This window comes from Sitophilus oryzae, unplaced genomic scaffold (assembly GCF_002938485.1).
Source record: "Sitophilus oryzae breed Bouriz unplaced genomic scaffold, Soryzae_2.0 scaffold_849_pilon_pilon, whole genome shotgun sequence".
Taxonomy (NCBI): Eukaryota; Metazoa; Arthropoda; class Insecta; order Coleoptera; family Curculionidae; genus Sitophilus; species Sitophilus oryzae.
In genome coordinates, this window is record NW_022147471.1 from 15976 (window position 1) to 32719 (window position 16744).

Consider the following 16744-nt stretch of genomic DNA (forward strand, 5'->3'; position numbering starts at 1 on the left):
CTGTTGTACTTCGTTCAGTTACGTATTGCTCAGCCACTTTTTAAGCCCTATCACATGTCGGAGGAGGATGGGGGCTAACTGGTATCCCTAAGCTAAAAATGAAATTAAGATACACCAGTGTAATGCAGCATTTCTTCGGATAAAAAAGCATTTACGGGTGGAGGCAAGACATCCCTACTACCATTATTATTTTGCAAAAGCCTCGACCTCTTTCTGTCAATGTAATGTAGATGAATGTCTAAATGCCTTTTAGTGTTTTTTAGGCATAATAAAAAATTTAAGTTTGTTTACAAAAACTTTTATTAGGTTATATTCATGATGTTCATTAGGTCGCAAATGCTACTTAATAGGTTGTATTTACGGACATAAATAGAGATACGTAAATTAGGTTATAACTATGAACATAAAAATGGCAAAATATAGTGATTAGTTTAGAGGTTGTCGGTGGGACGTATCCTGTTCGGACAACGGGTAGACGTCGGGCTGGTTCAAGTATATGTACGTCGTGGAAACCAACGTGGGAACGACGTTGGGAAATTAATAAAATGGTACGTTGTTATTTTGTACGTCGACAGATCGTTGGATTTACCGACTCGGATCCAACGACGTCGCTTTAATAGGAAAGCGACGACACAGGTCGTATCACGAGCACCCGACCTAAATTTGCACAAAGTCTGACGTCGCTTCAGGTCAGATTTAGTTCGAAGCCAGATAGATGCTACTTGGGAATGGCTTTGTTATAAACTAGGTGTTAAATTTACATATCATTTGGATTTTTCGAAACTCTGTTAAATGATTAGACTAAAAACGCGCAAAGCTGTACTACAGAACTTTTTAGACAATATAGCATATAATATGTAGTTGTTATCTCTTTTATAAAACATAGACTTATACAATCTGTTGATCTATTATGAAATTCCTCAGTATTAAAAACTCATTTTTGTTTACTTGTATTATTGTACAAAGTTTTTTAATATTTCTAATAAAAACGCAACAAATGTGGTGGAATAACCAATTTTATATTTTTTTCACAAAATAAAATTAAATGAATAGTATGTTGTACAAAAATGATTTTTATTAGTAATTTTACTTTACACTTTTATCATTCAACTTTATGTTTATTATTTTTCTTGTGTATAAAATTAAACTGTCATTAGTTTTGATAAACATAATCATTAAAAAAATAAAGTAGGACGTTATGTCTAGAACCTATACTTAGTAAGAAATAAACTATATCTGGTTTATTGGTATTTTTGATATTCCTTAAATATTTTTTGTAAACTAATTAAAAAGTAATAATAAAAACAGGATAAGAAATAGAATATTTTATTTTACAGTATTTTAAACATAGGAATAACAATGGTTACAAGAAGGTGTAAGTTACAATCATTACATCAGCGTAAAAAAATAGAGGACAATAGTACAAATATTAATAAATAACAAATATTAACAAGAAAATCTGATAGAGATAGGGTAGGTTATTTATATACAAATTTTTGCGCAAGATATATTTATTTTTACATTATTTATGAGCCAAAGTTGGGAGATCTTATACAAGTCTTATACACGATAATCTCCATTGAGTTAAATACTGTTTGATCTTACAAATATATATTTATATTGATTAAATCTAAATATAATTTAAAGCATATATTCCTTTTAGAACTATCACAATGTATGGTCGAATTTGGACCATAGGCATTCTTTGTACACCTTATTAAGTTGTTTAGTAACACTAAAATAGCGTTTTTAAAACAATTTTTTAATCGAAATAATAAAAATAATATAAAAATTGTTTATAATAGACAGCTAACTGAGCTGACGAATCATTATTGATCATAAGATATTTTTAGATATAAAAGCGAGATTTGGTACCTATGTTAGTATATGATATTCAGTTGGTTTCGGTCACTCTCTGTTTCACCGGAAATGGCTACAACTTTTAATTTTTTAAATGACACCCTCGGTATTTTTACTTTATTCGATAGAAAATGTTACTCTGAATAGAATGACATGTCATATGTCAACTTTGACATTTGCTTAAAAACAAAATTAGATTCTAGAAAAAATCTAGAATGTCTCTATGTCTGTGTTAAAACCATAATTTATAATCAAGGAGCCTTGGAAAATTAATTTGATCGTGTAATGTTTTAGTGTCTTGTCTTGACCAGTTACAATATGCCCAAATCGTATTTTAAGTATCTATTTTTTTTTTATTTTTGAAATGGAATGGAATTAATTGGTTCATTAACATATTTGGGAAAAGATGTTTTTACGAATAATTTGTTACCACATACTTGGTATTAGAGTCGTATCGTTATGATCGCATGTTGAAATTTTAATAACCAAATAAACCATATTCGAAAATGTCAAAAGTTTTTTTCTCCCTCATACTATAAAATTTAATTTATCATAATATCTATTAAAAACACAGGCGCTATTATTAGTATTACTTTAATTGAAAAACCTGTCCCAAAGTTTAGTATTTCTTTAATACATCTGTGGCCTTAGTTCACCGAATCTAACAACCAAAAACTCAATTAAGTCTTACAAAAACCCATTAACACCTCGACCGTCACTACTTGTGTTCCTCCCAATCACAAACCTGTTGTTTCTTGCTCCTCCGGGAGCCAGAAGTAACCCTCACGTCCTCACAAACTTGTACACCACCGCGAACACTAAAACGCTCACCAACACCAGCACCAGCACAGTGATCACTTTGGCGAAAGCGTTCAATCCACTATCACCAGTATCCAGAGGTGTGCTATTGTTGTTTTGCTGTGATCTCCTTCGTTTACCGGCCAGTCCTCGAGCCAGTGCTGGGAAGGCTAGGCTCTGAGTGAAGGTGAGTTTGTGCAGGCTCTCGCTGAGTGAGTATGGACCCACGCTGCCCCTAGCTGCGGCTCTGAGGAGGGCGTATTCGAGGTCAAGAGCGTCGAAGAGGGAATATCTAGTTGTCATGGTGGAGGAACGACGACGGCTGTCCGTGGAGTTGCTTGCCAGGGAGTTACCGGCAAGGGAGTTGCCGGCTGCCGTCACCTAAGAACGGGGAAAATATAACCAGTGAGCAGCTTCAAAAAATAAAAATATATTTTGGTAGAAAAAACAATAAACTTAAAGTTTATAATTATGATTTTGGCGGATTTTTAAATCACCACGCTAAAATATTTTACTGCTTGGCGTCCTCTATCCGCCTGATATACGATGGAAAACAAACGCCGCCGTTTTCGGTAAAAGTTTGAAACGTCCTGTGAATGGTTAAAACAGTTTTAAAACTACCTTATAATTAAGATGCGTCTCTCCTCCTCGATATAGTTTGTTTTGATTTATTCAATAGTTTTATTTATGTTGAGATATTCGCTTTTGTGGAAGACTGTGCCAATTAATAACAATTTTAGCATCAAAGGCCTTTGTAGAATGTAAGATGTATTATTGGTATGTTTTATGTATATTTATAGGTATGTCGATGAGAACCAGCAGACACATGCTTTAATGCTAAAATTACGGTAAATCACTGTGTTCTTGCAAAACATCACACAATTACAAAAGCCATAAAATATTAACACTCAAAGAATACAAAAATAGCCAAAAATACTGCGTGAAAATTATTTATGTACTAAAAGTTTCAGAACGTTTCAAAGTAACCTAAAATTAATTTAAAAGCCAGATTAAATTTTAGGTTGATGTAGACCGATTGCTATAATTTGTGTATAAGTATAAACCTTTTCACTAGGTAAATTAAAAAGTTTTTTTTTTGAAGTTTTTTTTCACAAAGACACTGAAACAGACAACTGATTTAAAATAATCCGTAATTGGAAATTAAAAGAATAAATCAACAAAAACCCTTTTTTGGAAAAATGTTTAGCGACTATACAATCTAAAATGATGAGGAAATGATTAAAATATTTTCAATTAAGTTATATTAGTTAAAATATATTGCATATATGTATGTGGTTGTTGATTAAAAATAATTAAATAAATCAAAAAGCAACTAACCTGAGATGAACTGATGATTAAGATACTCCCCAGCTTGCAAAAAAATATTCCAATAATACAATACTGCCTGTATATTAAAAGCCACATTTTAACAATTTTCTACTCAACAAATATATACTAAAATGCCACGAATCATTACCTGCAGCCACCGATGTCAGTGATGACGTAGTAGAAGACGACGGCGACAGTCCTGGATTATTCTGGTGATCGGAAATATCCTCTATGGAGGTCTGATCAGGCGACGACACTGGATACAGTCGGAAAAGTCTGGCATGGTCCGGATGGAGCAGGGTGCTGCTTGGTCTTCTGCCACTTGGAGTCGGTGAGGGTATTGGAGAGGTTATGACAGGTGGAGGCAATGGGGATACCTAAAAAAAGTTTTTTTGTCTCATTATATTATTATCATTAAAATGTTAAAAAGAAAAAACAAATGATTATGTTTTCTTACCACATAGAGACAATTTAAAAAGGACAAGGCACCCGCTTTCCGATAAATTACCCAATCAAGTTAAGCGACATTAAAAGACGCGCGTAGATGGACGGGTAACCGTTTGGAAACTCTGGTGATAATACACTGCTGATTCACGCCGGTTTTTGGCCGGAGGAGATCAGATATATCGTGAGTAAGAGTCGATTAAGCTATTGACAATGATATGGCCGAAAACCACGGTTTGGATTCGGCGTAAATAATGGAGGTCTCGTCCAGATTAGCATTAACAACAAAAAGAAGATGTTAAATCAAATATTTTTAACTTCAAAAAGAACAAATTAATGCAAATATGTTTTTATTAAAACTACTTTTATTAAAATTAATTACTATTAAGCTACATTCAGAACCTCAAAATTAGTGGTTTCAATTAGAGTAGAAATTTGTTCCTTTAATTTCAATGGAATCATTCAGAACGCCAAAATTAGTGGTAGTCATTTCCAATTAGTAGAAAAAGTTAACAAATTTTTAACATTTCCACTAACTATACTTCAAAATTTGCGAGGAATGTCCCCAAGTAGCAAAATTACGATGTTCAACGTAATCACAACGTCGCTAGGAGCAACCCAACGTTGCCGGACAACGTCGAAGTGACGTCTAAGCGACCCATATTTGCATCATGGTGGATGAATGGTGGATGTTTTTAGTGTCGCTACAACGTTATTTGAGGCGACGTAGTACGTCGTGTGCTAAAAGTTGTTTTTCATGCCGATTCGCGATATTTTGAGGTTAGAGTTAAAAATATTCGTCAAATATTACTATATTCAACCATGGGGAAACGAAAACATTGATTTCGATTAACTTGGTGATGGCTGATGATGTATGAATTAGAAATGGGATATATTATGCTCCATTAAGAAATAACTAGGTGAATTTAACTCCGACAAATCTGCAAAGTTTTGAGATGTCGGCAATCGAAATTCATCAACGAAGATTAGTTTACTGTTGAAAGGGACCATGATACTTCGAAATATGGCAAAACCCCGTTTTATTTCCTAGTTTTAATTTTAAAATTATAGTTTACTTGGTTAACCTAACTTTTTTTTTAATTTTGAGACAAATATGCGAAATCTATCAGGAAAATTAGCTTACAACCCTCACAGATACAGTTTTTTTAACGAAATTCGCAGTATTTTGTGGTTTCTGATATTTTTATTCAATTCGTCCACAACGTACGAAATGATAAGTTGTATTAAAATGGCGGAGTTACCTTTAAAATACAACTTTTAAAATACCAATATAGTGCATAAGTTGCGGTAACCGACCTTTGGGCCATCTATGTCAACTTGGTCAACTCAACCAATTGTCAACCAATTGACACCTGCTTTGACGAAATAGGACCTCTGAACCCTACCGACATCTAGGAGGTAAATAAGGAAATTCCTTCTTACAGTGCTCTTTTTTACCTAGGAACAATAAAATAAATAATAAAGCTGGGTCATCCTATGGTGGTGGTGGTCACATACTCGTTAATAAGATCGCTGACATTAGATCAGTATTTCTATTTATTTATTGTTAAAAAAGCCGTATATACATTTTATACAAATAGTTGTTGGTGTTTGAAGAATTGTTCGTGCATCAATCGGCAGCCCTTTTATACCACAAGATGATAATCCTTTTAAAAGCTGCTTTACAGCTGAATGGGATATATTATTTTTTACACTCCACTGACTTAAAAATGTTTTTATTTTTGTCGAAAGGACGTCAGTATAAACTTCAGTAGTTGACTGCTCTTCTGGAGGATCATTATTCTTATAGTATTCCTCTGTTGTATGGGCTTCAGGTGTACTGTTATTTATTTCTATAATATCCATTGATGATAAGCTACCACTAGTAGTACTATTACTTTTCAAAATTGAAGTGGACGTTCCTTCGATACATGATTGCGAGGATGTGGATGACGAACCTAAACTCGTTATTTCCACTTCATTTTTCGGACACTGACTTGCTCGCTGACTTTCTTCTAAATACTTTTTCCTTTTTCTATAAAAAGTTGTAGAGTATTTATATACTTTTTTCCTATACATCTTCTTTGCGCTTTACACAGTAAGTACCACAGAAGAAATATCTAACCAATTGCTCTGTGACAGTACAGTAGAGAATCCAATATCGTCGCGCTCGTCGCCGTAACCCAACGTAGTGGTTATAATTAAGTTGCTTTGGGTCGTTTAATGAAACGTTGTATTACGTTGTAGTTAGCTTGTACTTATACTCGTAATTTAAAAGTACGTTGCACAACGTTGTACTACGTTTGTAATTCTGTAGTACAAGAACATGCCCTCTGGCGACGTAATGACAACGGTATAAAACCCAACTTCTAACAACGTTGTGCCCTACAACGTTTACCAACGTTGTTAAGGGTCAAAACATACAACTGTTAAAGTGCAATGTCGTAGCGACGTTTTGGCTACGTAATTTAAGCTTTGGATATGCATAGGGTAGGGAAAAGTACCAATTTCAACGTTGCGCGTAGTCAAAACTAGTCGGAAGTCGGAATTTTGTTACTTGGGTCATTTTTGCCTTAGATTATCATCCGTCAAGAGAAATTGTGGTTAAAAATCGAAAGTTTATTGTTTTATAAGCTAAATATTAGGCTTTCTCTATGGATACGACTGACTACTGAAAGCTGAAAGCTGTTGCTAGAATATTCTATTAATTTTAATTGTGTTTTTTAGACATTGTGAATGATCGTAAACTGAAAAGTATAAAGTGTAATTGAAACCACTAATTTATTTCACTAATTGCGAGGTTCTGAATGAAGATATTTATTTTCAAACTTTATCCACATTTGTCATCTAAGTTTCTTTCTCCAAAAAAAAATGTGACTGCCAAGACCAACGACTGCCTATATCTGCCATATAATGATAGTCGAGTGTCATAAAACTGTTGCCAACAACTGCCAGCTACTGTCAGGAAAATGTACATGTAATTACAACAGTGAGACCGACTCCCCCCGATAAAGTTGGTGCCTACATTTTTTTTTCAATTATTTTAAAATAATGCTAAAGTTGCGATAACAATCGATGTGCTGTTACTAAAAAGTCAATTTGGTCAGCATATGATTTTTATTTGTTTTTCCATTGTATTGTAGAGCAAATATTTTCATCTGTAAAAAACTAACCTCAAAATAAATTCATTCACTTTCGGCATTTTCTATTAAAAAATAGCATTTTAAATTTCAATCTAGAGAGCCGTGGCTATGTCAAAACTACTAGTTTTTTAATTAGGGAGCTTTGGAAAAATAGATTTGATCGTCTAATATTTTGTCGCGACTTTTCCTGACCGGTTAAAAGAGGTCTAAACCGTATTTTTAATCATTAACTCAATTTTTTCAAACGGAACGAAGGTGTAAAAATAAATATAAAATAATAAAAAAAAACATTTTATATCAACACTGATAAACACTTTTTAAAATTTATGAATTTTTAAGTCATGGTGAGTCACTTCTGTTTGGGTTTTCAAAACTTACAAAAACAGCAGTAAATAAAGATCAAAATAGAGAAAAAAACCGACGAAAAGAACAAAGAACATTAAAGTTTTAAACTATCCGATCTTAGACCTCTCGGTTTCAACTTTTAAACTCAATTAATCTACGTTAGAACGTGAATTTACTGCTCTGGCGTCGGTTTTTCAAGCCCCAAATTGAAATTAATTTGAATTTTTATTTTTCGCCCCCCCCCTCCGCTGAACTGGGCTACCAACAAATAAACTTTGTTAAATTCAATTAACGCTGTGTAATATAATTTATTACAAAAGAGTAACAGTGGACTGTGCAGAAAAAAGGGTTGTCTTGAAATTGAGATTAATTTTATTATTCCTTTCTATAAAACCATTTCTGACAAAAGGAAAAAATAAAAAAGTTTTTCTTAACATTTACACACATTCTAATGCCAACAATCTTACACACAGTATAATGCCAAAGCGAAAGGCGATAGTATATATTTCCAGCTCGGAAAGGGTACCTTCCATTAGGGTAGAGAATACTACTAGTGGTACTTCTTTTATCCTTATTAATTAAAGCTAAACCTTTCTTAATAAAGTATTTAGGAGCTAACATCAATAGTCAGTGCGACCCGAAAAGAGAACTATTTTCAAGAATTGAGCAAGAGAGAAAAATCTTCGTGAGTATGAAATCATTTTTACAAGACGAGACCCCAGTGTAGAACCTGTGAACTCGAATGGCCAGATGCTATGTCTTCTCTGTGTTACTCTTTGGATGTGAGAGCTGGACAGTAAATTCACAGACCGAAAAGAGAATAGAAGCCTTCGAAATATATGTATACAGACGGATGCTGCAAATTTCATGGGTACAAAGGATCACCAACGATAAAGTACTCCATGCGCATGCAGAAACAAAAAGTGATACAATTGAACACCACTGCTGAAAGAAAAAAAATGCAATACCTGGGTCATGTGATCAGAGGTGATAGATACGAAATACTGCGCCCTCATAATAGAGGGCAAAGTGAAAGGGAAAAGATCAGTAGGAAGACGACAGAACTCATGGCTAAAAAAATGAAGGAGATGGTTTGAACGTTCGTCTGCAGGAAATTCTCCGGGCTGCAGTTTCCAGAGCCACAATTGCCATTTAGATCGCCAACCTTCGGCATGAGAGGGCGTGATAAGAAGAAGAAGAAGAAAACCCTCTTATTAAAGAAGTTGTTTGTTTAGTTCAAAACGAGGACTGTTTTCAGATATTTATAAGCAAGATTTCGAAACATCGATTTTGGCCATTAGAAAAGTCAGCGATTATTTCTTTATTTAAAAATTTCTTTACAAGAATTTATCACTTTATTACTTAATACTAAAATCGATGCATCATAATCTTTAAACGCAAATATCTTGAAAAATATTTACCGTTTCGAACTAAACAAAGATCATCTTTTTAGAAAAAGCTAGTTTTTTATGCCATTTGTTGAAATTCAATTCATCTATAAAGATAAAAGACTACCACAAGTAAAATTCCCTACCCTAATAGACAGTACCATTTCAGGGCTGTTATGGAACTTTATGCGATATCCATTCGCTTTGTCATTAAAATGTTTGTAAAAGTACCAAATCTCAGGAAGAACGGTATACTAATACAAGAATAAATAAAATATGTATGTTATTTTTATTTAACCTTTCGAGGACTGTATCTTTTCCGGGAAGGTTTTGAGGGTATATGCTAATTGAATAAACTTTTTGTTTTATTTTTTAACCATATTAAAAATTTAAAAAAAAAAAAAAAAAATAACTGTTTTTTTTTTTCACTTGAAAAACGTCGTAAATGAATAAGAAAACAACCGGAAAATAAACTACTAATTTGTTTTACAGCACACTTTTTTATTGTTTCAATATAGAAAGAAGAAACGTCAGTCGTAGACAATGAAATTATGCACTACAACAAAACACGCAAGCTGGCCAAGGAATAAATGCAAATCGGAAATTTTATTTTCATTGAATAACATCGGTTAAAATCCAAATTTGAATTTTTTTCCAACAACATTTCCGATATACCGAAAATAGTCGATTTTGTCAGTCTTATAAACACTATCGTTACAGATAACTAATTCAATCTTACTTGTGTTGAATCAATGCCAGAATCCGTGTGATTGATCACGTCCAGACAGGTTGAATGTTGCGAAACGTTGTCGTCAGCGTACTCAGGAAAAACGAAGCTCTGCCCGTCGGCCTCGCCGCGGGGTGAGTCCGAACTCGGCCAGACCTATATGAAATAAATCGACATTAGAGACCCGAAATAGGGGAGAGGATTGTTAATAAATCAGGCACAGTTTGCTGTGTTTGAGAAAGAAAAATGGTACTTCGATTTAGATGATTGTAGAAAGAAAAACTGAAAACGAAGAGCAATTCTTGCTCCATTAGTGTTTAATACAGAGTGAACAACAATGACTGAATACTAAATTATTATCTATCATCTATTATCATTAAAAAATAAATAGATTTAATCTGATTGTTTTTGAGATATTACGCCTCGAAGATCCCTAAATTTTCTCTCCATGTCTTAACGCTCTGGAGATAGATTTCACAAGTATATCATTGATTGATAGGACGTATTGTTTAAAAAACATGGCTGTAATTAATATTTTCTAATGATTCAATGCTTCATTTAAAAGGTAGAATCATCAACCAAATCACATTTTGGAACTTGTTTGAATTTTGGCATGTTTTATGATAATAAAAACCCGGGAAAAACATTCCCAGCCCCAAACTGTCAGATTTTACAAACCAATTCATATTTTCACTAATATTAGCTTATTTCAGTTAGAGTTTAGTTTTTTATTTAAAATTTTTTTTTTATTGTTTATTTTGGTTTATTTGGATTAAAATGGAGAAAATATTAGAAAAAGCTGAAGAAGCACGGCAAGCATTACTTCTATCTAATAGTACATCCATTTACCAAAAGGAATATAAAAATATCTTCAGTGGCTGGGACAAGCTATTTGTGGTAGAGTATGTCGGGATAAACTTTGTACGCTTCCTCCTCCTCCTCCTCTCCTCCTTAGGTGGTTCCCTTGTAAATTTATTATAATATGTGACATTAATGATGTAAATAAATTAACAGAGTAGTTAGATGAGTGCTTTTCATTTTATAATATTACTAAAAATCTCTTTTGTATTTCATGGTTGTAACCTATAAAAGGTAGAGGGAATTATGGCATCTTAGTTCTCATTAATAATGTCCCAAGTGAGTTATAACTCTATTTATAGTTAGCGTAACCAAGACGATAGAAACTCATATTAATATCAATGACAAGAACAAATAGAATGATTTAAAAGTCTATAAAATTGCTAGTTTGGTACTGTGAAAATAACTTCATATAAAACCACAGTAAATCAATATAGAAACAGTTCGTTCGTCATTACGAATACAATAACAGTAAAATCTTTCTGTTAATGGCTGTTTCGACTTTATGATTCGTTATACTACGAAAATTTATTTCCGGAATATTACATGAAGGTCGGTATAATTAATTTCTTATAATTTCTATATAATAATATATTATATTATCGAAAAATATTATTTATTTGTTTATAATAAAAATGTTTATCCAAAATCAATAAAATGTAGAATTTTTGCCAAATTATTTCATTCAGTCAGAAATATAGAAATAAAACAAAAAAAAAAATCTTTAAATAAATAGTATTTTTAAGTAATTTAATTGTTAATTAAAAAAAAAAAAAAAAAAAAAAAAAAAATTATTGTCAAAAAAATTACAATTTGTAGACAAAGGTAAAGTAAACAAACAAAGTAAACAAAAAAATCAAAAGAGAGAAGAGAATACAAAACAATATACAAATAACATTGTCAGTCTTTTTTGTTTAAAAATAAACATTTATAAATGTTAACAAAGTCAAAGAATAAGAAAAATAAAAATAAGATTCAAAAATATTTGGTAAGTTTATACTAAATATCAATGACCCCTAGATAAATCCATTTCGATGTCATTGGTAAATATAGTAATAAAGTAAAACATTAGACCAGTGTTTACAAGATCAAATTCGATTATCAAGATATAAGTCATTTACGGCGTAAAAAACCTTGTCTAGTAAATAAGATTTCAAATGTCTCAAGTGAAATGAAGAAATGGATGTTGGATTTGGTTTCAAATGGTAGGTGATTGTGCATTTTCCGAGTTGTAATAATATTTAACTTTTAACTAACTCTGAGCGTGGGTAGGTAGATAAAGATCTTGTCTGGCCTTCTTGAGAAGCTGATACGCATGCTTACGTATTAGGCAAAACAACATGCATATAATAATACGTATTATAAATTTTAATAAAATTAATTTTTAAAAAGTCCTGCAATGAGTTCTGCTGTTTAGTCCTAGAATATCGAACAGATCTCTCTGAGCTCTGGAAATGCGGTCAAATTGAGTCGCACAACGCGTACCGCAGAATGGAAACGCATATCTGAGGTGCGACTCAAAAATGCATAATAAACAGTTCTAGTCACTGACAAGTTTAGCTCCTTAGAAACAGACTTTAATGCAAAACAGGCAGAGCTTAATTTTTCGACAAAGCGTCGATATGCATGTCCCATTTCAGAGAATTGTCTACAACAAGTCCTAAGAATTTTACAGGATTTTAATGACGTCAATTTGTGGTGTGTTGTTAAGTACAAAAGGTTGCAGCGAGTTTACAACGACAAAGCTCTTTAGTTTTAGGAAATGTTGAGACTCAGGAGGTTAGAATCGCACCAATATTTAATGGTTATTAAGTCATTTGATATAATCCCATGAAGACCAGTTTCGCCTATCACTACCTACACATCTGTCACCGTCTCCACTCAAGTACCTAACATTGAATAAAAAAGTATAATTAAAAAGATATTAATTTTATTATACCTAAACAAAAAAATTATTTTATAAAAGAAATAAAATAAATCTGATTTTTTTTTTTTTTTTTTAAAATATAGTTAACAAAACAAAATTAGTATTTATATTCAAACGGCGTCGTTTCTGCATATTCATGAAGCGAAAAATGAATAAATTAATGTTATTTTCAGTGACTTTCAGTACTAAAAGGCTAATCGATTGAAATAATAGTCGAGAAAATATGTAATTTAAATAAAGTTGAAAATAATTTCAAACCATTTGAGAGGAGAATAAATTTAGATCCTTATAAGCTAGAGTAGGACAACAAACGTTATCGAACAGATAGGATAATGTTTTTTTTTCAGAGCAACTGTTAAAATTGCCTCCTATATCAAATATATAGTAGATAAAATAATAATTTTAACCGCAAGGTATCTCTCCGGTGTTGGACACAATGGCTGCAATCCACATTTGTAACGCTCCCTAAAAAGTCAAACTCAAACAGATGCAAACGAGTATCGTCTGATAAGCTTTATGTGTCATACATTAAAAGTGTTTCTGCGTGTCCTTCACTCTAGACTATGGAGAAGGATAGACGAAAATATAAGTGAAACTCAATTCGGCTTTAGAAGTGGGCTGGGAACCAGAGATGCTTTGTTCTCAATACAGGTTTTAGTCCAAAACTGCCTCGATCAGCAGACAAGTGCCTCCGCATGTTTCATAGATTATGAGAAGGCATTTGATAATGTGAAACATGACAAGCTGATACATTTACTGAAGCGGATTGGGTTAGATGGCAAAAACATCAGAATCATTAGAAACTTATATTGGAATCAGTCAGTTTATATGAAAATCAAATATGTCAACAACGGATATAGAAATTTTTAGGGATTACCGTTAGGTATTAACATTTTAAAAAAAAATTTTTGTTTAAATTTTATATTCTGAATCGATATTCCAGGAGGCGTTGGAAGATTTAGAAGTTGGAATAAAGGTAAATGGTAAACCTATTAATAAACATCCGATATGCTGACGATACGGTGCGGTGCTCCTAGCTGGCAATGAGGATTTGCAGTGCCTGGTGGACAGAGTTAGCAGTATTAGTCAGAGTCATGGTCTTAAAATAAATATAAAACAAACAAAAATTTATGATTATCAGCAAAACAAAATATCGAAAATAATTGGTGGGATACGTGGAAGATCAAAATAATATAGAAAAGGGTAAAGATTTAAGTACTTGGGCTGCTGGCTGAATAAAAAATGGGATCCTGATGAAGAAATCAAACATAGAATTGAAACAGCCAGAAACACTTTTTTCTTCAAAAAATGAACCATCTCTACTCTGCAAACTTCGAATCTGAATCTGACTACTACTCGATGGCGAGCTACGAAATGCTATGTATTGTCTATATTGATATACGGAGTCGAGGGATGCACGTTGAAGGCACGGACCATGTCACGCTTGGATTTATTTGAGATGTGGTTATACCGACGAATGTTGAAAATATCCTGGAATAACAAATCTCGAAGTATTGGAAAATGTAAGGATGTAAGGAAAAATGTAAGGACCAAGAACTATTAACTACAATAAAACGACGGAAAGCAGCATATTTTATTGGCATAATTTTCGAAATAACAAATATAGTTTCCGACAGCTGATCGTTGAGGGAAAGATTGAAGGACGACGAGGCATCAGGCGTAAACGGTTTTCCTGGTTGCGGAATTTGCGCCAGTGGTTTAATATAGGGGAGGCCAGTACAATTATCCGTTTGGCTCAAGACAGGTAGGAATTCCAATTGATGGGCGCCAACCTCCAATGAGGAGAAGGCACACGAAGAAGAAAGAAGCATAAAAATAACCAAAAAGTCTACGGCCTTAGATAGAGATTATTTGATAAACTTACCTGAAGTAAAGGCAATGAGCAGTTAGGTCCTGACTTGGCTTCATGATTTGGTGAATCGTGGTCGCCTTGAGAACTACTACTGTTAGAAGTTTTGACAGCTGACCAAAAGCGTTTCAGACCCAACTCCTGGCAGTTATTTCAAAACAAAATAAAAGTTTTGAGCACAAAATTTTGGTTGCGAAATCTGATAACATCATCTCTTGTAGAACAAAAAAGTGCGTAAGAATGTCAAATTTATTTTGTTATGTCTATTCAAATAGGGCCATAAAAAAATTAAAATAAAAAGGTCCAAAAGAAAAACATGATAAAACGGCTCTAGAACAAACAATGTGATAACTACGTTTAATGTACGGATTATGTTTTGTAGGTTTACTATAATTACAGTAACAGGAAATAAAAACATAACCCAAAAAAATATAACTACACTGAAAAAAAAAAAAACTATTTGAAAAAAAATAACGCAATTAAATGGACTTCAAGTTATTTCCCTGGACGGCTGGTGGTTATCAAGTTCTTCCCCTAAAAGGGCCCACTTTAATAGGCATAATATATCATAGGATTTAACAGCTTATTGCCCTGCAGAGTTTATATAGGTTTGGTGCATCTCCGCCGGTGCCGCCACCATCGGAAAATATCCCTTTGTTATACCGAAAATCGTATTTAATTTCTTTTCCTTCTCTTTGAAGAAAATGCCGTTTGTGAAGTTCCGGTTTTCTCCTCGTCTAAGCAACTCTTGCGAGGTTTACTGCCAACTGTCTTGCCAACGTTTAGGTGGTCGTCCAATAGGTCTTCTGCCATGGGGTAAGTTTTTGCGAATTATTATGGCCATCTGTCGGGGCCCATTCTATTGACATGTTGGTTCCATTCTCTTCTTCTCTGCCTTTCTGACAACGCCGTTTGTTTGGTACCCTTCTCCTTTATGTCTACATTTCAATCTGTCCCTCAATGTATCCAGTTATCATTCCTAAGGTCTTCATTTCAGTAGTTCGTATGAAGAGCATTAGTTTTAATCACCGGTTTTGTTAGTAGAGCATAACTGGCCTATAATTATAATTTTAGATGTTCATAAACATTTATTTAATCATTAGTCGATTAAAAAAAAGAGTATACCATTAATATTGCAAATTTTATTTTGTCCTCTCATAGTATATAAAATACCGGAAAATCTGTTATTTTCTTAAAACTGACACCTGCGTATATGCCATAAATGTAATCAAACAATATCTAATTATATCAAATTACATGATTACAACTTAAATTAACCCGTTTCTACCACAAATAAATTATAAAACCTGTCCGAGTTAACAAGCCAAGATAATAATTTCTCCTTTAATAAGAAAAGTTATTTTAAGCTTGGACACGTTCACGTTCGTCTAGCCTTGAGACCATTTCAGCGTTAGCTAATGGAGTTTTCGTCTAAATAAATGACCTCGCTCTGATTGATACCTCTGTTGTCTCGGAAGACGTTTAGAAGAAAAAACGTCACGTTTCTCAGTGTATGTGTTATTTTAAAACGGTCAACGTGGGCAGGTGTGTAGGAGGAGAGTTGGTATAAATAATGGATCTGTGGTGTTGGCGTTGGAGTAAAGTGTAGTAAAGTAAGAGTCTAGTGGAAAGAACCTCAATTGGATTTAATATTTAACTTAATTTTTTTTTTTTTTTTTTTTTTTTAAATATAACAATTTTTGTATAATAAACCATAACAAAGTTTCAAAATGTTTTATTACAAAAAAAACAAAAAATATATATTAGAATTTTTTTTTTAATTTTGCAGTTATTAGTCAAAGAAACATTCCATGGCCCGGTACGTACCGTCGAGCGGGACATAGGATCCCATGTAAATTTTAATTGTTGAGTCAATTATTGGCTTCCCTAATTATTTCGAGAGAATAATTTCATTTAGGTTTAGTGAAGAGCACTAAACCCACATCTCAAAAGAATAACTTTAGATATTTTTGATTAGCTCCGTTTACGAGTTATTGCCGATTTCTTTTAAATATTTCTCCTTTCTTACGGTCCTGTATTTACTTATGAGCTCCA

General features: G+C 33.0%; 1 protein-coding gene across 1 annotated transcript; it reads right to left on the bottom strand.

The window, feature by feature from the left end:
- Positions 1-2521: 2521 nt before the first annotated feature.
- Positions 2522-16531, bottom strand: LOC115889815. The gene is made up of 5 exons (XM_030909894.1): positions 16517-16531; positions 14705-14830; positions 10047-10190; positions 4136-4364; positions 2522-3029 (listed from the first exon to the last, which is right to left on the bottom strand). Exons 1-5 carry the CDS (start codon positions 16529-16531, stop codon positions 2644-2646), a joined length of 900 nt encoding a protein of 299 aa, XP_030765754.1. The 3' UTR covers positions 2522-2643.
- Positions 16532-16744: the final 213 nt, after the last annotated feature.

Excerpts from the sequence above, each read along its gene's own strand:
- LOC115889815 (XM_030909894.1), bottom strand. Across the intron at positions 10,191-14,704 it reads GCTCATTGCCTTTACTTCAG|GTCTGGCCGAGTTCGGACTC; the intron begins GTAAGTTTATCA and ends TATTTCATATAG. Across the intron at positions 3,030-4,135 it reads ACTGACATCGGTGGCTGCAG|CCGGCAACTCCCTTGCCGGT; the intron begins GTAATGATTCGT and ends AGGTGACGGCAG.